This window comes from Takifugu flavidus, chromosome 13 (genome assembly GCF_003711565.1).
Source record: "Takifugu flavidus isolate HTHZ2018 chromosome 13, ASM371156v2, whole genome shotgun sequence".
NCBI lineage: Eukaryota > Metazoa > Chordata > Actinopteri > Tetraodontiformes > Tetraodontidae > Takifugu > Takifugu flavidus.
Window position 1 is genome coordinate 13,948,726 of NC_079532.1, and position 21,103 is coordinate 13,969,828.

The window sequence follows — 21,103 nt, forward strand, 5'->3', positions numbered from 1 at the left end:
GAGCCGACTTGCCCGCGCACAGCCAGGCAACAATGGGCCACCAGAAACGGATAAACACGCTCCAACTGTGACACAGGTGATTCACAAACAGCTCAACCTGGTTAAAAAAAATGCAACTTTAAAGTTTGGGGGGAAAAAGTCACATGGGTTGGTAGTCTCAAAAAATAAATAAAGGATCAGGGTAGGAGCTCTGACCATCAATGGTTGGATACCTTGCTGAAGGGCACCTTGGCAGTGCACCAAAAAACATGCTGGCACCTCTCCTGCACCCCCCCCCGCGTGCAGAAATGCTCTTCTTCACATGCCCTTTGTCATTCCAGCCTCTCCATCCCATAACTGGTCTAATTCAGTCACAGCCTGGCATGGAAATCAAGGTAGAAGTGACAGCAACACTTTATTACACTCAACAAAAACTTGGTTGATTTCAGAAATACAGCATTTACATTGTCATTTTGGTTTTGTTCCAGAGGTCAGAGGAGGATTCTGGTTGTGCAAACAAACTCCTGCGACATTCAGAGCATGAAGATGAAACGACAACAGCTGGACTCAGACATATTCATCTTTTCCAAATGCACCTCACAGCCAACGCGTTGGTGCATTTTATACAGTAAAACAGCGTCAGGCAGAAAAATATTGGAATCTGTACATACCTAAATACAGCCAATGACAAAATATTTATAAAACAGGTCGGTTCACTCTGTTCACATTGTTTTAGCACTTTTTTTTGGGGGGGGGGGGGGGGGGGGGGGGACCAGGCACCTAGTCCGACTTTTACCAAAGAGATGTAGGACCTTATAGCAAAAACCTTATTACGGAAAACCCACATTCCTGAACAAGTCCACAGTGAACAAGCTGAAATTTAAAGGCGATATGAGAAGACGTCTGCCCCTGGGGAAAATAAATAAAAGAAACAAACAAGCAGCCAGAGTGGTGGCAACATTCCAGAACAGAGTGTTGGTCTCAATGGCTGCCAGTTCTACAGCGAGTGGGTGATGGGCTGATGCGACCCGTGAACAGAACGGAGCCACACTGGATTCATTTGAGGTGATCATCCACGACGTTGTGGCAAATGGTGCCGAAATTATTTGACTTCTCAAGAAGCAGTGGAGAGAAAAACGTGTCTCTGCACTTTGACAGAGGTAATTTGGCAGAATATCAAAGAGAACAGAAACTGTAAAAGCTTATCGTCTAAGATTCCCTGCCGACTCTTTTGTAGGCACTGAATATGATGCTGTCGTGTTACAATGTAGACTAGTGTCTTCACTAGGCAACCTGTTGCCGGTGGCGACCTGGGGACATGCAGGACATTAAAAGACCGCTACAGTCCTCTTAGACATTCACAATGTTGGGATTCCATCATAGCAGTAAGCTGCAGAAAAAGCCACGTTAAATGATTAAAGTCACCCAGCTGTTTTTGGCTGTAAAGACATCTGAAGTACAGTTCATGTTCATGTTCGACGACAAAGAAAGGCACAAACGCACGAGATGGAACATGGCGGTCGGAGACGCACCTGAAGAACAGCTGAAAGAGAAAGACAACATTCCAGGCATGCCAAATGCTGAAAAAAAAAGGTTTCATGCATCTTGTTTTTGAAGTGTATGACTGATATTGGCTGTAAGCTTGGGTTTGGCTGATGATTCCATACACGCATTGTCATTTTAAAATGTTAAGTATATTTCTGTTTTCGAAAATTTGCCCAAACCGGTTGGAATGTCTGGCTACAAAGCTCTTATTAAGAGGGTTGCATACAGGACTATGTCAGGGCGATGCTGGATGGCCATGTTTTAACTCGAAATGTGCAAATACGTATGCTCTGGGGGTTCAAAAGCTGAGCGTAGGTGATTCTCTGTGGTTTCTCCGTGTTTGGAGAGGCCTGACAAACAGACGCAGAGAGCAAACAAACCCCACAATAGTACGAGAGAAAAACATCACCTCTAATTCCCACATCTAAATTGGCCTCTTTTTTTTTGCATGTGGATTACAGGCAAAAAGCTACAAGTATACTCACGAGCAAAAGTGACAGCAAAAAGAGGGACTGAACTGTATAAATCAATAAAACGAGTGTTTGGTCCTCCAATTTCCACATCATTTTTCAGCGTTGGGGTTTGAAATACACCTCTGGCCTGGTTCTCTCATCGTGAAATGCTGATAGCACTCACAATATGAAACAATCAGACATTTATGAGCTCCACACTTGTCCAGCAGGCGTCCCTCTTGATGTCCTCGAGCGATCGGGTCAAAACGCCATCTTTCAAGCGTGTCCTCATTAGTCGTCATTGATGGGCTCATTATCTCATGGTGGAGGAAGCTCTGAAGTAGGAGAGGAACTTGAAGCAGAGGCTCACCACAAAGTACCAGATGTTTCTGGCCATCTGGGACCGGGCGATGAAGACTCGCCAGAAGATCACAGCCAGAACTGCATTGAAGGAGTAGCGAATGTTCCTCAGCCTAGGACACATATGTGGGACACATTAGACATTTCACGCTCAGCTCAGCCTGTTAAATGTAAAACCACAATATATAATAATATAATCGATTGATTTATTTTTCTGTTTAGCTTTAAAACCTTTAATTGTCTTGAAAATAAAGATTGTTTAATGGTTTTTACGACAACACAAGCCCCATGTTGATGATTCAGTGATTAGCAGCCTGAATCACTTAGATAACCTTACTCATGTGAAGAATCACTACTCAGGTTTAATAATTGCTGTGTCACATCTGGATGCCATCAAAGCAAACATCTGCTTCCTTACTTGTTGAGGTGTTTGCGTGCAGCTGGCAGGCCGGACAGCTCTTCGTTGAGAACGTATTTTTTGGTGCCCATGCAGTAACTTTCCATGTACTCGGCCCAGTGAAGTTGACGCACATCAAAATTAAAGATCTACAACAAAAAAAAAGAAAAAAGAAATTTAAAATCAAATATATATATATTTTTTTAAAAAACCAGAAGTTAAATACGATAAAATTAATCACCCCAGTGTTGCTGTTTTTGGTAATCAGACCACATTGTATTTCTTGATGCCAAATAAATGAGAAAATCCTGCCAATTAAGGTTTTTACGCCTCTTGTACTTTTATGTAATTGTCATCTCTCAATTTCTTCTTTTTTTTTTCTTTCTTTTAAATAATCAAGGCTGTCAAGGTCAGTCTGAGCAATAATATACAAAATTGGCAGTTTCACACCAGAAAACCCCTGACACAATAAAAACAAATGAAACACACAAGATCCTGGCCACAGAGGACAGAACAGCATTAATCTACACCACTGTCAAAAAAAACCCCCTCCATCCTAAAACTTCCATCTCTAAAACCCAAGAGACAGGACTAGACGACACATCAGGACGGCGGTAGACGATGCGTTAAAGGACGATCACATGACGCCACTAGATCACTAGACCAAGACCAGTGGGCCGAGACCAAAACCGGCTGATGGTCTCTCATGCGACCAAAATAGCACGTAGGCAATAGCAACTAATTTAATGATGGAATCACAAGCTGCTCCTCCTCACAGAACCGTGGCAGACTCCTCTTTTTCCCCAACTCTGGTCACCTGCTGTTGCTTTACAGGGTTCAGGTGAGGGTTTGAGTTCCTTCCCAACTTAACTGCTTAAAAGCCATTTTGCCAACTCTTTAAATCACACCTACAGCTCCCCAGACTGTTCCAACCAATCAGAAGGCAGGACTGGGTTCAGCAGGTGAAGTGGGGGACGAGGCGGCTCTGGTCTGATTAACTGTGTCAACGGTGTTGTGTAACTGTGACGGCTGACTGTATCGGAACAGTCAAAATGAATCTTCTACGGTACCTTTTTATCCTCGGGGCTCATCTGGGCCATCAGCATGGTCATGTTGTCAGTGTTCCACACCCAGGAGTGACTGGTAAAATACTCCAAAACCATCATGGATTTGTGCAGGCGAGTGATTGTCTTCATCATCCTAAGATGAACAAGTGGTAAATGCAAAATAAAAGGCAACGAAATGAAGCGCGGGGATGGAGAAAAGCGGACAGCAGGATGTGAGAAGACCCGGAAAACAACAACAGAGGAGACGGGCCGAGCAGGAGACCAAAAAAGGTGTGAATGAAGAGACGGAGGGGTGTTGGTTTTATAAGGAGAGAGCAGGAGCAATTATCAATGAGCTCAAATTTAACCCAAAATCAAGGTTTTATAGTGTATATTTGGGCACATGTGAACACTGCAACAGAACAGTGAGCGATGTGTTTGCGTCTGTCCCTTATAAGTCCTTCAAAGCTTCAGATTCAATTAGACTGGTGTTAAACTGTGAGTCAAGAATGAAAAGACTTGCAAGTAAGTAAATGATGAGTGGGAATTTGTCACAACATAACAGCGAAAGGCGTGAGGAGCCATACAAGCCAATGACTTAAGACAACAATAGAAATCTAGTCCAACAATATGGTATTCTCACATGAAAGTGTGATGCAGAACACTATGGCACTACACACGTTCATGTAAGGGACTCCTACAAACTAAGATCATTCAAATTTCAAAATAACTGTAGGGTATGCTGACAAATTCTTGCATGGTGAAGTTCATATTGCTCCACCTGCTTTCAATGAGATTCTGAGATACAATTAAATGTGATTGAGCTGTGACAATTGTGCCAAAAACAAATGGGTCGGTGTATTCACACATGCGTCAGTCCCCGCCTGCTGCGATAAGTCTTAAATTACCATTAAATTCTTGGAAAAATCTGAATCAGCTACACCTGTTTCTAGAGGCACTGAAAAGCTAATTTTCCTATTTGAGGATCTTTGACATTTGGGAATGTTCCAAAGTTTCCCCATTGTGAAACGGACCAGGTCTCTCCTGTGATACAAATCACCCATGAAGGAAAGTTCTGTGTCCAGACCAGTAATGGAGAAGACACAGAATCAATTCTGAGCAATCACTTCCAGACATGAGGAAAGGTGAGTGGGAAGCGAGACTCTGAGGTTTCCGTCTGCGTATTTACAGTGCAAGACGCATCCCAGCATATTTGGCTGACATGGCTGCACCTTCCAGCACCTAGTGAAATGACGGCTTAAAGGGGTAAATGAGGCAGATGGAAACGACTCAGATTCTCCAGGTGAAAGCACGATCAGCATGCACACGTGATCGGGGAGACGAGCGCACGCGGATCACATCACACGGCAACAAGAGCCAAGTCAAGAAGCCTAATTCATGAGACACACCGTAGACCTTGAAAATCTGCTAATAATCAGCATGTTCTTAAGGTTGGATTGATTGAATATGACCCATCTCCAGATGATCACCAATTTGAATTCATTAAAAGTACAGCAGATTGTGAAAGGATGAGGTAGCGACAGGGCATTTCATGTGGTTTAAAATGGTCAAAAGGCCATATTTTAAAAAGGGCTTCCATGATGGGGCTGAGGAATAGAGGTAGCAGCACTGTTTTTAAGGCCATAATGTAAAATTTGAATTGCTTGCCAGTGTTAATATGCTTGTGATTTATCAATATATAGACCGGCCCAATGCAAGACCCAAAAGTCATGTGACGCTCGACTTTAGCAGAACGTGTTGTTCCAAAAACATCCAAACCCTGATGAGCTGCAGTTGCCAGGAAAGAGGTGCAGCTAACTGAATTTGGCAGGAATTCTCAACTATTGCTTTGGCAACAGTTTTTCTTCCAGGAGCCCCATGAACTGCCAAATGTTGCCTTCGACAGACCTTGCCCTTCCTCCCACATAAAAGCAAATAAAGCAAAGGAGGATGGGTTGGTCTCTGTATGCTAGGAAGGGAGAGGGGTCACTGTAACCTTACCGGGGCTTGTGGCCTGTCAGCATCAGATAGCCATCATAGAGCAGGGCTGGCAGTGTGTGGCTGACAGTGGTCCAGTACTGATTAGTAAAAGGGTTGGAGCGCAGATTGACATTGGGCCTTCTGAAGGCCTGCTCTAAGGGATTGGTCTTGAAGCTCATGTTTATACAGTTCTCTGCAGGAGAAAGATACACAAAACAAGCAGGAAATGGAGACGGCGAGATGAAGAAGAATGCGTTTCCTCCCTTGATGCATAGATGCAGGAGCCGCGAAAGGCTTCCCGGCTGCTAGCCTGCACCGCTAAGGCGACGCCAGCTAAAACGCCCTCGACTGAATCCCACTTAGCTGGTGATGTGGAAATTCAGGAGCCAGTGGCGTTTTACAGGACCAAAGCTTGCGTAAAGTTCCAGACATGTCTTCAGAACGAGAAAAACGACAACTGCGAGGAGTGAAATGTGAAAGGTACAGAACCCAGCAGCGGGCTCCGGTGTGTGTTCTGGAGAACAGCTGGGTTATGCACTCTTCGACATTAAAAACCTGCACACAAACACAACGTAACACGGTAGCACTGCAGCGGTGATGTAAGGCTGCTACTCTAAAAGAGATCTACTGTACTTAAAGGTGTAAAGAACGGTCCGGCGGGGGGGGGGGGGGGGGGGGTTGTGCGGGACATCTACTGTAATTTGGCGACGACGAGGTTACCTGGGCTCTTGTCCAATCAGCCTGAGGTACAGATCATAAAGGATCGCTGGAGCCTTGTGGCTCACAGCGATCCAGTACTGATTGATAAGGTGATTGGATGTGAGATTAACATTGGGCCGACGGAAGGCATGCTCGAGGGGGTTCCTCTTGAATGTGGTAATAACGTGGTACTCTGAGGAACACAAAGTGGTTTGAGACAAGGCATTAAAATAAAAACCAAAATCTCTTTGGTTTTTGAGGCATTTTTCACCGCATTGTCCCAAGTTGAATAAAGCGTATTGCATATTCATTGTTTCGCTCCCCCTGTCGTCATGCAGGATTCATCTTTTTTAAATGCCGTGTTGACATAACTGAAAGGATTTGGTCTCAAATTAAGCTGAATAAATGGAGCAGAATCAGTTTTGCACCCTTTTAAAGTAAACCTGCAGGTTTAATGTGGTACAAATCTTAACATGTCCCTGCTAGTTCTATTTTAGTCTATGTAGCTGCCATTTTAGAAGCAGCTATACCTCAAGAACTACTCCATTTTTCCTAACGTTTAGTTTTAAAAGTCAAAACTATTAGAGTACCAAACAGGGCAGAAACAACCCATTTCAAGACATCAAATTGTGGTAATTTTTGGTCATTTCATTCTTGTAACAATGTAGTTGGCCATTATTTTAACGTTTTCACTCATCCTAGGTGTTATTGACCAATTGAGTCATGGACAAAAGCGGTTTCCTACATTTCAAACGCAACCACCAGGCTTCCCAACCTTGAGGACGACTTTTGTAAAGCTGCTCCCAGCCAAAAAACAGACAACAGCGATCATTGTTTCCGTTTGCTGGTCAGAGAAATTAGTCAGGATCACCTTATTCCCTCATAATGATCCAGCTACCAGCAAAGACCCGTCATAGATGAAGATGAGCTAGTGTTTTTTAGGGCATGGTGGGTAACAGATCATATTACAAAATCTTTGATGTCATGTTCAAACACTTTCTTTGTCTGGTTTAGGTGAGACCAGCGACCTACCTACTTCACCCCAGTGAAACGGGTTGATTCCACCGGTGGTACAATTGTAAACCATGATGTTTCTAGGCCTGTAATAACAGAAACAGCTCAGCGTGAATCCACTACTCTCCAGCCCACCACACCTTGATCACAACATAACGGGGAGAAAATGTTCTGACCTGTTGAATGCCTGAGATCCGGAGTACCAGGCTGCAGCTAGCATGGCATTGATGACCACATCTACAGGCACCAGGTCAGCCACTGCATCGTTGGATGCCCTCATTGTACGCAGAATCCCCTTGCCTGCCTGATGGACATGATTTTAAAAGGCTTTTAAGGTTTTAGCCTCAATTAAATTAGAGAGGCTGGTTTAAAGTAGGAGAGTCTAAGAGCAGAGACATTTTATAACCTCCAATTCAATTCATTCATTTTTTCCAAGTCTAACAATTAGAGCAATGCACCAGTATTGAACCTCAGCCAGTGAAAAGACCACACAAAGAGGGTTGTCTCTTTTAAAAAAAAAATTATATTTTCATTTTCATATTGTATTATATATGTTAGCAACACAGTCCGTTTATTCAATTGTAAAAACGCAAATTGAGTTGTGACTGTAAACAGTGACGAGCTGGTTCTCAGTTATACGTACTGCGATAAATATTCCACTAGGTCCATTGAAGTTGTCAATCCAGCCCTGAAGAAGGAAACCAGAGGAAAGAATAATGAAACACATTGTACATGTTTCATATGCTGTTTGTTCAGGGTAAACATTGCTGTTATGCTTGGTGGTTTCTGGTGAAAATCTGAGCGACAACGATAATTTACGGAACCTTTCAAGCCAGGTTTACAACAGTCTCATCAACATTAGAACAATAATTACCAATTGGACGGTAATTAATACATAAAGAACAGAAAATAGCTTATAACATCTACAACTCCCAACGATGTAGCTGAATGATGAATAATTCCCTGTTACTCACTGGGAAAGGCTCTTTCCAGCTTGCACCTACTATGGATGGTCTGACAATGGCCACATTGAGGTGACTAGCCTCCTGCTGCACCAAATACTCTGCTAAGGCCTTGGTGTAGGTGTAGGTGTTGGGGTGCTGCCTTATCAGCTTGGGAGTCAGAGTAGAAACCAGCTCCTCATCCATCCAGCTGTGGGGGCACAAACCAAACAGCGACATGTTCAGATCCACATTATTTGCTTTCACCCAGACAAGATCAGCCCATTAATCAACCTGGTTTTAACTGCTAGAAACTACATATATCAGTCTGCTTCCAACACTGGTAATTCTTTACTCATTTATTTCCCCAACTGCACTTTGTTAAGCTACTAGGATTTAAAGCTTTTCGTGCTAATTAGCATCTCCAGCTAATCCTGAATCTTCCAATAGTCAACCCTGATATATGGTTTACATCTAAGCACCTTCTCTCATAAGCCTGATAGAATGTTACAAACGGTCTCACCAATCTTCTATCCATCAGCACGCTTCAAATATTTTATGAATCGAGGCTCGCAGCAGAGAACTGTGGTGTATCCGGCTAAGCAGCCACACTCTGGTCTGTAATCCTACTACTAATAATGTCAGTTTACTGTTGAAAAGCCCTTCTCACTTGACTTTTATGCATCAGAATATGTATGTGGATTCAACCACAAAGCCGCTCTAATGTGTTGCCAGTATCGTGCAGATCCCCTGTGCAGATCTGAGAAATAAGAAAGGAAATCAGAACATACTCCAAACAGTCGATGAGTTTGCCGTAATCGACGGGGGGAGGGTAGACGACCTCCTCGATGAGGTCTTTGTCACAGTTGGCGTACGCTGTGGAGATGTGAATGAAAATCTGCAAATGTTTCATCCTGCGAGCGAGCGCCAACATCTTCTGGGTGGCCAGAACGTTCAGCTGCACCGCATCCCTGAGACACAGCAATATAGAATCATTGGGAAGGAAAGGATTCCCACTCAATGGACACCGTTCTTCTCCTGTGATCCTTTTTAGGTGTGACCACAGACAGAATGTTGCCTCACATGAAAGTCTTTAAAGTATATTAAGAGCTCTAATCAAGAGCCTTTACGACCGTTTTGGTTTTGAAACAGACTTTAAAATGCTACGACGGTAAAGATGAGATCCCACAAACTGACTTGAGAGGCTCATTGAAGCGGATGGTGGCTGCGCAGTGGAAGATGATGTCGACGTTTTCCGTCAAGATGCTCCGGTCCTCTTTGCTCAGGTTCAGCTCTGGCTGCGTGAGGTCACTGTTCACCGCTATGATCTTGTCTGCAAACCCAGGCTGCTCCTCTTGCAACCTCTCAAATAACTGCAAGCGGAAGTGGACATTCAACGGTAGCGACATTTGAAAAATACACACAACTTCATCCCGTTCAGCAGCCGGCTCTGCTGTTCTTATTTTACGTTTTCTACAGATGCCAGCTCCATTTTGTCTTCTTACCGCCTCCTCTAACAGGTCGTTTTATCACAACACATATTCAGCTATGCTTTATTTTTGAAAAGAACAAACAAATTCCTTGTTCTAAGGAGTCTGGAGACAATCATCCTTTGTAATCTTGCACATCAATAAAGTAAAAAATAAAAGAGGAGGAAAAAGGCTGAAAGTCTGGCATTCCCAGGACTCCCACTCCACCTCGTGCAGCTTAAATTGCTGGTTGAGTCTGTTAAACTGGTTTAGACTATTGTGCTAGTGGGACGGCCCAGAACACGGATTGAAGACAAGAGGGGATATAAGTCTTCTGGGCCTGTGACAACATGGAATTTGATTGGATTTTTAACGCCCGAGTGAATGGAGGCAAACGCCACCACCTGTGCAAACGAAAGAACCAGTTTGTGTGGCTCAACCTTTGGCTCTCTAAAAACAAACCGAGTCGACTCCTCACCTTGCAGTTAATCATATCGGTGACGCGGGCCTTGGCGCTCTGTCCAGCTTTGGACCTGACCAGCACATACACATTTCTGACCCCTGAGCAGGACCTCAGCAGCTTCTCCAGCAGAACCTTCAATCATGAGCAAAATGAGAGAGTTGGCAAGAAAATGGAAAGAAAATTGGAGTAGATCCAAATCTAAATGAGTGCTCATTACGCTACCTTTCCCATAAAACCTGTTGCTCCAGTGATAAGCACATTCTTGCCTGTATAGTATTCTGGGATGGTCGTCATGATGTCTCCAGGCCTCTTCAGTGAGTTGGTCAACACCTGCACAGAGAACAACAACAGGTTGCTGATGATGCTGAATGATTAGTGCCTTTATTATAAAATACAGTAGGAACAAAAACAATCATCACATCAGCAGTAAAATGACAGCACAGAGGTAACAGCAGTGCCAGCTGCCAATCATTAACGGGACCAAAGGAGGCCGCAAATAATAAAACTTCAAGCTTGAAAGTGCTTCTGTGCCACTGAGCAGATCTAGCCACGAACCAGGAACCAGATTAGTTTCCCGGGACAGATAACCAGCACGAGGGTTGCAGTAACTGGAGTGAATTCCTGGAGTAAACTACAGTCAAAAACCAAAACTACAAGTATCCTTTGTGTCGCTAACTGTTAGATATAAATGTTGCTTTAGCGCCAGACTGTCAAACCAGGAATCGGTCATATAGGATGAGCGTGTAAGCAAATAATGACAGAAAATAGGTACAGGAAGTCTGGCATTCCCAGGACTCCCACTCCACCTCGTGCGGCTTAAATTGCTGGTTGAGTCTGTTAAACTGGTTTAGACTAATGTGCTAGTGTGCAAATGTGCAAATTCCATGTTGTCACAGGCCCAGAAGACCTATATCCCCACGTCTTTATAGAAACCGTAATTATCGCCTGATAAAATCAAGATTGAACCACAACAACAGTTATCCGATCCAAATTTCACCAATCAACAGCACTTCTGGCACTCGCCAAACAAGTTTTCCTGCCTAGCAGTTAGGTGTTGGAAGAATGAGACCCGAGTCACTGAACTGCCCATAGAACTGCTGCAGGACACCATGTCAGGTTTTCTGGTGTGAAAAGATGCTTCCTTTGCACAAAAGTCATATTAGCTTCAGAAGTAATGGCCCAGAAATGGTTTTAGGAGACTTGGAATTAGCCCTATCACCTGCCACTCTGCTGCGGGCGCCTCCGTCCTTCATGCCCTTTGAAAACAATTGTCCTTGATTCTGCTGAGTCAGCAGAGATTTCCTGGGTTCTAATCCGTCACAGCAGATAGGCTGGTGCATTAAAACTGGGTTTAGGTTGAAGGCACGCCGCACCAGCCTAATAACCCTGAGAATCACTGACAATTCCATTCTTTACAGAAGAACGGCCAGGCCACACCCCCCCCCCCCGAGCACATCGTAGCATCCACCCAACCCTCTGGCCTTTCCCTCACACCCGCGATGTGCTCGTGCTGCTCCGACTTTAGCTCAGTTCTCAGAAGAGAAACATGCATTGATGACAGCGGCGCATGCTTCACGGCCTGTTGGTTCACCCATTTGACCCACTGATGGGGGGGGGGGGGGGGTTTGGCAGCTTCTTAACAATATAGAAACTACACAACCATGTAAAGATGAAAACCACTGCAGACGCTTCAGGAATGTTGCGCTTGTGTCCAATATGGTTCTTCAATACCTCATTGCTAAACATCAATTATAAAAGAACTAAAAACATTGTAAAGAAGAGATCCTGTGAATATAAACGACTGACTGGACAGACTATTTTGGATTCATTTCATAATTGGCCTTTGATCCGGAGTCACGGAGTTTAGTCAGGCCGGCAGCAAGCCGATCCCTGACGCCACGTCCTCACGCTGAATAATTGATCGGACATTAAAATGAGCCACTGTCACTGCGGTTCCCTCGCAGGTGAAACAGTAGAAAGCTTGGAAAAGTTTCAAACCGTTCCAGATAAAAGACAGAGCCCACGAAAAGAGGAAAACATTCTAATCCAGCCGGTGTGAGATTCCAATTTATCCATTTCCTCTCACATGACATGACAGTGTGACAGCATGACGCACATGCAACACGCCGCTATACAACGTGTTCTCTTCGTGGCCATTGGCACATGCAACATTCTTGCATGTGGCTTGTGCAAAAGGCAGTTACACAAAACATGAAGCCTCATGAGGCCCTAAACAGTAAAAAGAGCCAGACTTTGTTTTACAGTTAATGCGCAATAAAACGATTCTAAACCAGGATAAGTATTTATACTAGTAATAGAATTTCAGCCCTGATGGGGGATGTGCCAACCTGCATTAAATAAGCGCTGCAACAGGCAGGAAAAGGGAACAGTTCCCTAATGAGTGCGGCGTTCAGGGTCCCGTGATTCTCGTTTCCAGGCTGCATCACCACCACTCACCACCCACCCAGCGACCATTTGCACGGTGGCTGCGGCTAAAAGCCACGCAGGCCGTTCAAAAAGGGGGCTTTTGACAGCTTTTAACGAGTTTAGTGTCAAACCAGGTTGGCAAAAGAAAAGTGAGGCGACGACGCGCAACTGACACATGCGCCGACTTAAAAAAGAGTCTCATTACTGTTGTGGTATTACGTTCAAGTGTCAACGGGGAAGTAACTAAGCGAATAAGTGCTAGCTGCAGGGATGAATATACAGTTAATGTCAATAAAGTAGAACTTTAGCAAGTCCTGTCGGCGCACGGCCACAGCAGGATTCGTGTCCATCCACTTCGCTCGGTGCGTTTTTCCCCCCACGCGACAACGTGCCGCCAACACGCGCCAGGAAACCCGCCGGCGCGTCATTTTAATGAAGTACGTACCAAGATGTCGACGTTGATTCTGAATCTTCAGGCTGGACGCGGAGCGGGACAGCGACAGCGTGCGCCGGCAGAAACGACACGGAGTCGGTCGGTGGGCTCGGCAGGAAGCCCGGGCGGATAAATCAACCGACGCTGACGTCAGCACAACGGGCTCGCAACACAGATAGGGTGCAAAGAGGAGGTCTCACTCTGTGCGAGGACGAGTTTGGATCCAGTTTCAGGAGGGAACGCGACCTTTTCTGCGCAGAGCCGATTCGATTTCAGGGGTCTGACCAGCGCGATCATGGAGAATTTGCAATGCCGAAGAACTCTGGGCTTGTGGTCATTACTTTGGGGCCATGGGCGCGGGGAAAGCGAGTTTTTTTTTTCATTTGGAAAATGTGGCAAAATAAATGTTGAGGGAAGTGACTCGAATAAAGTTAATCTCAAAATGTTTCAAAGAAGAAATGGTGAGGGGTTTATATTATCTATACACGCGTCGACCGTATGCTTTCTGGACCCGCAGAAAAGACGCGTGTTTGCGCCCTCTTGTGGCTACAGCTGAACATAGCTGCAGTATGACACCCAAGACAGATACAACAACCAACTAAAATAAAATAAAGCTAATTTGTTAAAGTGGAAATAGAGCCACACAATAGCACGCTCTCAATGTTGCTATTGGTTTCCCATTAGAAGTTTGATTTATTTTATCGTCTGCATGACATTTAATACACATTTGATAGTAAGGCATAAATAAAGGTAAAGGTGCAATTTCCTCCTGAAGCAACCTCCTATATTCTGAGTAAACTGCTCAGCAACAGGATGTTAGTACGCCTCCTGGTCAGGTTCAGTGCCCTCCGTCCATCTTCTCGGTTACTCTCCACAGACAGAGCCACGTCTGGGGTGTGGAAAAATACAGGAAAAAGATCAATTTGAAGTATCGTGTGCTATGACTCCTTGAGTCGCACACGGAATGCATCTAAAATATGATTTCACGTCGAGACAGACTGAAGATGCAGTACATTATCACTTATGGTTGGTGGCTCTCACCCGTAAGGTTGGCAGGGCACGTCGTCGGCACAGGGGCAGTGGTCCCGGGGACCCTCCTGGTCCCATGCCAACATATCCATCAGCAGGTTTGGATGATTCCGGCAGTATTCCCCCTTACCTGGTTTTGGGTTACATACTGGAAACAGCAGCTCTGGAGACAAAATAAATAAAGACACAGTGGGTTGCTAGATGAATTTCACAGGAAAACACAGACAACAAAACCTCCCATGGAGAAAATCACTTGTTTTATCATTTATATGGGGGTTTGTGCAAACTACAGACTTCCTGTAAAAATGTTTAGCAGCACCAAGATTGCCTCAAAATGCACAGATAACCAAATAACTGTGAGATGAAGTTAATGACAATGACAATATATAAGAGTGAATAAATATTCCTAATATTTTATTGCCGTTCCTTCACGGTACCTGGTTGGAAGGCACAGCAGAGATCAGGCCTGCAGTCACTCTGGCCCTGACAGATGGTTCCCTCAGTTCCTCTGGTGACGTTGGCTGTACACTGGCCCCACACACACATCTCATCTGAGCAACACTCCTCGTCTTTGGTGCAGGGCTGTGGGCAGGAGGTGCATACACATGTAAATACAGCGGAATACCACATTCAGTGTCTTTGAATTTTCCAGGATCACTCATCCACACAGACCTCCTACTCCTCTTCTACAGAGCATTAGCTACACCACTGAGAATGGCGTGGACTGTAGATATGCGTATTCAAGATCAAACACCTCTGTTTATTCTCTGTTACGTATTGAATTTTTCCCAGCTTGCAGCCTTTGTTTGCTGCTCCGTGATCTGTGATCCTCACCATATCCGTTGGAATGCAGGGGAGGCACTTGGAGCTCTCCATGTCATACGAGCAGTAATTCAGGTCACCGCAGTCCTCGTCCACCATACATTGCTGCAGCCAAAGATAACAAGAAGGACACAAGTTCTTTGGAAATGACCTTAAATATGTCTTAACCATATGTCTTACAACACCCAGCTCACCTGGTTGGTTAATGCTGACATCAGGTGACAACACCGGAAGACCCCGTTAAAGCTAATTTTGGGAGGCTTTTTTGGACTCAAACTATGTTTGGGAGGTTTTTTTTAACTGAACATGACAGATTTAATGCTTCTTATTTTACTGATGCCAAGCATATGTGAACGAAAGACGTTAAAAGTTCAAATCTGGTACTGACAGTGTAACAAATAGCTCCTTCTGACACCCTTGCTTGGGAAGTGTTTGGAGTCTTTCCCAGTTCTCCGTGTCTGCCAAACCCACTCTGCCCTGCAGTAAACTCATTAGTTCATGTCATTTTATTGTCTTTATTCTAAACACGCTCCCTTTGGGGAAGTCAACAGCAGCCAAGTATGTTAAAGTCTACAATAGTGAGGCTGAGAAGTGAGGAAATATCTTCTAAAAACATGGAATGATCATTTTAAATCAAAATAATGTATAATTTTAAGAAACAAAACAATTACATGTCATCTTTTCCACAGTGGTTTAAGCATAATCTGCCTTTTTACATAAATAGGAGTATTTAATAGAAATCCAAAACCCTTTTCGCAACAATCATATATCGATTGTTACCGGCTCTATTTTGATCTAGATACCTCGGACCATCTACCAGCTCCCCCATCCCACCAGGAAGGGCTACCCCAGCAGTCCCCTGCCACCATCACCCCAGAGTGGACCAGATCAGCCTGCAAGAGCCCAGTGCTCCCAGTCCCAGAGACGACCAGGCACTCTACAGGACATTTACGTACAGTACAAACCCATCATATAGACAGGTGGACAATGCCATGCATGCCTGTAGCATCTGGTGACCTTGGACTGGCAGTTCTGGCAGGATCTGTGTCGCCAGGCCAACAAGAATGACGGTATGTAAATGACCACCTAAAGGGAACAAAGCCACTCAGAAATGGGACTCCATGCAGTTGGGGAGCAAGGCTGATTTCCCCGACAGGGCTCTTTTTTCCAGTAGCCGCTTCCATTAACGTAACCACTGTATGAACAGCTGCCAGGAAAGTAAAAGAGCCAGCGCTGTAAAGTAAATGGCAAAGCTGGCGACTGCCGGCAATAATGACTTCACTTTAGGTTGGCCGTGTCTCGCCGAGTGCTGAGAAAAACACAGGAAGCCTCAAATGATCTCATTCTTAATAAAAACAAGTTCTGACAACACGACCGCAGCATTAAAGCCCGCTGCCTCGACCCTTCGGGCCTTAAGGGATCCTACTCTCCCAGAAACAGAAGAGATTCTTCTGAGCGTCAGCTAGGATTAAATTAGCTGCTGCCTGTTAGCGCTAGCATTCCTAAAAAGATATTTCTTTTAACTCTCATTGACCCACGGCTCACTCTGGAAACGCAAATTCAAATCCCAGCATGATTTTTGAATAGAGCCCCCTTTTTTTTACACCACCCATTGTTTTCATTTTTATTACAAATTCCATGATGGTATTATGAGAAGTAATCATATTCCTTCACATTACTCGGTGATGCGGTGTTGCGTAATTCCTAATCTAATCAAAACAGCATCAATCTTCCACGTTGTTTTCGTTGGAGCTGTATTGTTTCGACACGCTTTCGATTGGAATGTTCACATTCGGTTGCATTCCCGCGTGCTTTCAACCCAACAGCGAAAGCCCGACACTCATGTGATCCATGCTGTTCCACTGGCCAGTGACCTCCACGTGGACGTGTGACAGGCGAACTCCTCCGGTTTGGTTATTAGTCTCCTAAAATCAAACAACCTCATGGGTGAAAACTGTGGAAGGAAACATGGCCGCTGTCATCTGAGGAGCAGAGGTCGCTGGACTAGCTCGGCAACCCTGCAGCAACCCCCCCCCCCTCTTCCCCAGGGCTGGATGAAGATAGCGGTCCCCATCTGCAGGAACGGTGACCCGGGGACCATGCAGCCCTCCTAGGAAGGTCTACGTCTGGGATGGTCTGATTACCGACCTGGTCATGGAGTAGTGACCACCTCTCAAATCTGCCACTGTTGATGTTCTGGCACCTTCCACTACAGCACTGGGGCTCGAACCTGGAACCCTCTGCTTCTCAGCCCAGCCCCCAGGAGACTGAGCTCCCATTGCCCCACCTGAGATTTCGCAGTGGCGGGCTGCGTCCTACCTTGTCGGTCTCATCAAAGACCTGAACGGCTTCTTGTCGGGGCTCCATCACCCTCTTCGTCTCACTGGGGTAGTTGGACTGCAGGTTCAGAGCGGACGATTTGGCGCTCTCCGTTGTAATCTGTGGGATTGAAGCCCTTTTTGAGTTTTTTTCCACACAGCAAAGCCTGAGAATGTTTTGAATAGACGTCTGCGGTCTTGATTCTCAACAGGTTTTGTGGTCGAGGAGCTGAAACTGCCAAGAGAGGAGCAATCCAGAGAGTCTGACTATTGAGAAGTTACTCTTGCAAAAGCAAAAGTCGTCCAAGTGAAATTAGTAGTCGGTTTGTAATTGTGAGTGGTGATTATTAATAAGAAATGATAAGTATTTACATAAAAAGAAAGTTAAGGTTTTACATGCAAAGAGGCTAAACTGGTAGCTGAACCTGATTTACTCTTTTAATAATCATATATGGACAAACGATGTGATTTTTCCTATAACAGGCAGTCTTATAGTGAATGACTAAAAGATGACGCAGACCTGGTCAACAGCTTCCTCCAGTATGTGTTGGGTGTCCTCCATCAACTCCTCCACCTCTCGGAACATCTCGTTCAGACTGACTGAGCCCCGCTCCAGGGTGTCCCGCAAGGAAACGGAGCTGCCGCCGCCGCACAACAGGCAGATAGAGACCGAGAGTAGCAGCATGATACCGGACATCTTTTCCCCCCCACTTCCTTCTCCTGATCGCTGCTCTGTCTGCTGAGCAGCGGAGCGCAGTGACGCACCGAGGACGCACAGGCGCACACAGCTGGATCCGTTTTATTTGGAAAGTCTGAGGAGTGGTGCGTTCATGAGCAACACCTCAAATCTAATTACACGGAAAATGTCGTTTATGAAGAAAATCCCGCACCTGGAAATGGATCTTTGAGACAAAAATGTAAGGGCATAAAGAGCTAAACATGCAGTGTTTTGGCACCACTTGTCCTTTTACGCCAAAGTAGTTTAGAGTAATTTTCCTTCTCTTTGGGGATGGATCAATTTTGCTTCTGCCACTCACGAACACAGAACGTTGATACCTGTTGTCGTTACAGAAAACAGTCTATCGAGGCGCTTTAAAAAGTACTTTTCAAAAGCACCATGACGTGGGGGAAAAAGTATTCCAAGTTTAAGATGCTGGATTTGGTGCCCAGATGTTGTTGAACAAGGCCACCGCCAGAGGGCAGTAGAACAAAAGGAAACATGGCTTTGAATCATCCATCCATCCATCCATCCATCCATCTGTGTTCTCCGAAATAATCTATTTACTATATAACATGTTACCATAGTAACATACAGAATCAGTTACCCGTCCAGGGGAAAGTCTAACCTCGTTTGATTTGGCGTTTCAGTATCACCAATTACTAAGGGGGTCACGTGACAGCCTCCAATCGTTAGCAATATAACTTGAAACGTTATGAACGGATTTAAAGGAGCTTTTCAGAAAAGATTATTGGGCCCAGAAAAGAGCTCATTCTAAGTTTCCCAGAAGGACTTTGACTTTTGATCTTCCAAGTATTATTAGGCTCAGTTGAAAGCCAAGGCTTTGATAATAAAGAAACCTTATTTTATGTTACCTTAGATTATAATATTCTAGAATACTAATGATGCGTAGTTTCAGAAACACAACTCTGGCAAAATAATGAAAGCAGTACGGAACTAGTTGAAAATTACTTTCAAAATAATAAGAATGCGCGATCATTAACCAGTTATGAGACGTCACAAGTATAAACAATAACTAACTAACATTAGTGTTCATGGATCATCGTGTGGATTACTTTTATTTTTAAATTAGACCTCTAGAAATGTGTAACTTATTGACGGATTCCATTACAGGAAAACCATGAACATAGATTAATTGTCACGATAATTAATGAAAAGATCCATAATTGTGACAACTATCATTGAAGAACCATCTCAGATCGTGTTTACGACGCTTTCCTTAAGGTTAAATGATCAAGTAAAAAGCGGCCCAACCAATTTATCATACGTTTTGAGCATTAATACTTTTATGTGGCATTATGAATTGACCAATATTTATTAGAATACTATTACATTTGACAAATCTTTAATTTTTCTATCTAATTTTTGATTCAAATTATAACGTTCATATTAAATAACCTTAAAAATCAAAGACAACACTGATTAGAAAGAAAACACAAAATGATTCTGTTCCATTAGTAGGAGTTTAAAATAAAAGTAAAAATATTAATGTTGCTCTTAAATAGTGTTAAAACAAAAGCAACGAGCAAACCCACTGGAATTACACTATTATCAATTTTTTAAAAAGAAAAAAAAGTAGGCTCTGGTGGTGGACTGTCCTTCAGCGGACTTTTATTGTTGTAAATCAGAAACCGGAAGTTTAGGTCGTGTTCTGAAACCGGCTTGACGCTAAAAGGACAGAGCAGACGACTGCTGTCATATCAGGACTGTGGACAAGTTAGTGGTTACTAAACGGTGTGGACACTTTGGGACATATTATTTTACCACACAATTCGCGGATATATCGTAAATTAACGAAATAAACGTGGAGGAATTGGCGCGGGGCTCCAGATCGGGTTTGCAGACCTCCTGCTGTCGGTGAGTAGAATAAAGCCGCAATTTAGGACCTTGTTATTTTCACGTGTTCAACTCCAACTGTTTGGTGTCGATAAGACGCCGTTTGGGCCCACTTTGAAGGGAGCCTTTTCTGTGAAACCATTTCTGTCTTGGGCTGAAACTTTAGAGTAGCAACAGGTGAGCAGGTTGTAGGCGGCGCTCAAGCAGCAGGCAGGTGTAAAACACACGAGGAGGTCAAACACTTGAATGGAAACATTATCCGTTAGGAACCCAACTTCATCCTTTGCTTGCATAACACCATTGCCTTTAAAGATATGAAAGAACCCGAGTTGCTTGTTTTAAGACATTAAACAGCCGATTGTGTTGCGACCAGCAGGGAGGATGAAGCTTTGACAGCTGGGATGTGATAACATTTACTTACTAGGGTCACATTCATTTCTGAGCTGTCAGATCATCAGTGTTCTTTAATTTATCAATTTAGATTCCCATTAATTCACTGACAATGCAGCTTTTGTGTCAAAGGGAGTTTGGGAGTAGATTTCTTAATCTCTTGAATAAATTTTAGTTACTATTTTGTGGACTGGCTGTTCCCACTGGTATTTGTAAGTGATCAGATTAGTTCTGGTTCTGTTAAGATCCAGGCTTGGTTGCTGTGGTAAGCCCACTGAGGTGAGCAGTGACATCCGATGCCGCAGCGTCCCATCATTTTGGTGTCGGCTGTGTGCGCCCAGGCAGTCAGGGTATACAGGACTCTGCTCCATGACTGATCCCTGCACCCCAACTTATTAAACACACTCCTGCCATAAGTCGCAACCGGAGGACTGCTGACATCCAAGTGCAACGATCCAAAATCTGTAAGATGGGAGCTATCATCTCCACCTGAACGAGATCATTTCTCCAGTTCCAGCTGCCCTGCAGGCAACTGTAAAGTTGTTAATCTCAGGTTCAGGTCGCGCCATCGCTCAAGCTGCCACTTCCGGGAATGAACGGTTGACTTATAAGGGGGTGTCACTGCACATATCAGCTGAGGGAGGGAAACGTTAAGACAAAAATACACCCGAGAGCTGACTGTCGCCAGCTTGTGCTGTCAGAGGAGAACGGCTAGCTTGAGCTCCAGTATTACGTGACATTTAGAGTCTTTTATCATTGATCTC

General features: G+C 44.3%; 3 protein-coding genes across 15 annotated transcripts in view; 1 reads left to right on the forward strand and 2 right to left on the reverse strand.

The window, feature by feature from the left end:
• Positions 1–369: 369 nt before the first annotated feature.
• On the reverse strand, positions 370–13,582 carry far1 (fatty acyl CoA reductase 1). Of its 2 annotated transcripts, none has more exons than XM_057053317.1 (13): positions 13,218–13,582; positions 10,568–10,675; positions 10,361–10,477; positions 9,611–9,786; positions 9,205–9,384; positions 8,447–8,624; positions 8,116–8,160; positions 7,649–7,776; positions 7,491–7,558; positions 5,781–5,952; positions 3,804–3,933; positions 2,755–2,882; positions 370–2,449 (listed from the first exon to the last, which is right to left on the reverse strand). In XM_057053317.1, exons 2-13 carry the CDS (start codon positions 10,637–10,639, stop codon positions 2,290–2,292), a joined length of 1,554 nt encoding a protein of 517 aa, XP_056909297.1. In that variant the 5' UTR covers positions 10,640–10,675; positions 13,218–13,582; the 3' UTR covers positions 370–2,289. The 2 variants fall into 2 exon arrangements, with proteins under 2 accessions (XP_056909297.1, XP_056909296.1); XM_057053316.1 differs by lacking the exon at positions 5,781–5,952 and adding an exon at positions 6,480–6,651.
• Positions 13,583–13,862: 280 nt separating this feature from the next.
• dkk3b (dickkopf WNT signaling pathway inhibitor 3b) lies at positions 13,863–18,155 on the reverse strand. 2 transcript variants are annotated; one of them, XM_057053321.1, is made up of 7 exons: positions 17,895–18,155; positions 17,376–17,495; positions 16,901–16,981; positions 15,069–15,161; positions 14,672–14,816; positions 14,247–14,397; positions 13,863–14,094 (listed from the first exon to the last, which is right to left on the reverse strand). In XM_057053321.1, exons 1-7 carry the CDS (start codon positions 18,069–18,071, stop codon positions 14,070–14,072), a joined length of 792 nt encoding a protein of 263 aa, XP_056909301.1. In that variant the 5' UTR covers positions 18,072–18,155; the 3' UTR covers positions 13,863–14,069. The 2 variants fall into 2 exon arrangements, with proteins under 2 accessions (XP_056909301.1, XP_056909302.1); XM_057053322.1 differs by lacking the exon at positions 16,901–16,981.
• A 1,620-nt stretch (positions 18,156–19,775) lies between these two features.
• mical2b (microtubule associated monooxygenase, calponin and LIM domain containing 2b) overlaps positions 19,776–21,103 on the forward strand; it is a 29,991-nt gene continuing 28,663 nt past the window's right edge. For 6 of the 11 annotated variants that reach the window (XM_057053249.1, XM_057053251.1, XM_057053252.1 and 3 more), the window contains exon 1: positions 19,776–19,970. The gene's annotated coding sequence lies outside the window, so the exon portion shown is untranslated. The remainder of the gene's footprint in view (positions 19,971–21,103) is intronic. The other 5 variants (XM_057053257.1, XM_057053258.1, XM_057053256.1 and 2 more) reach the window with 3 other exon arrangements.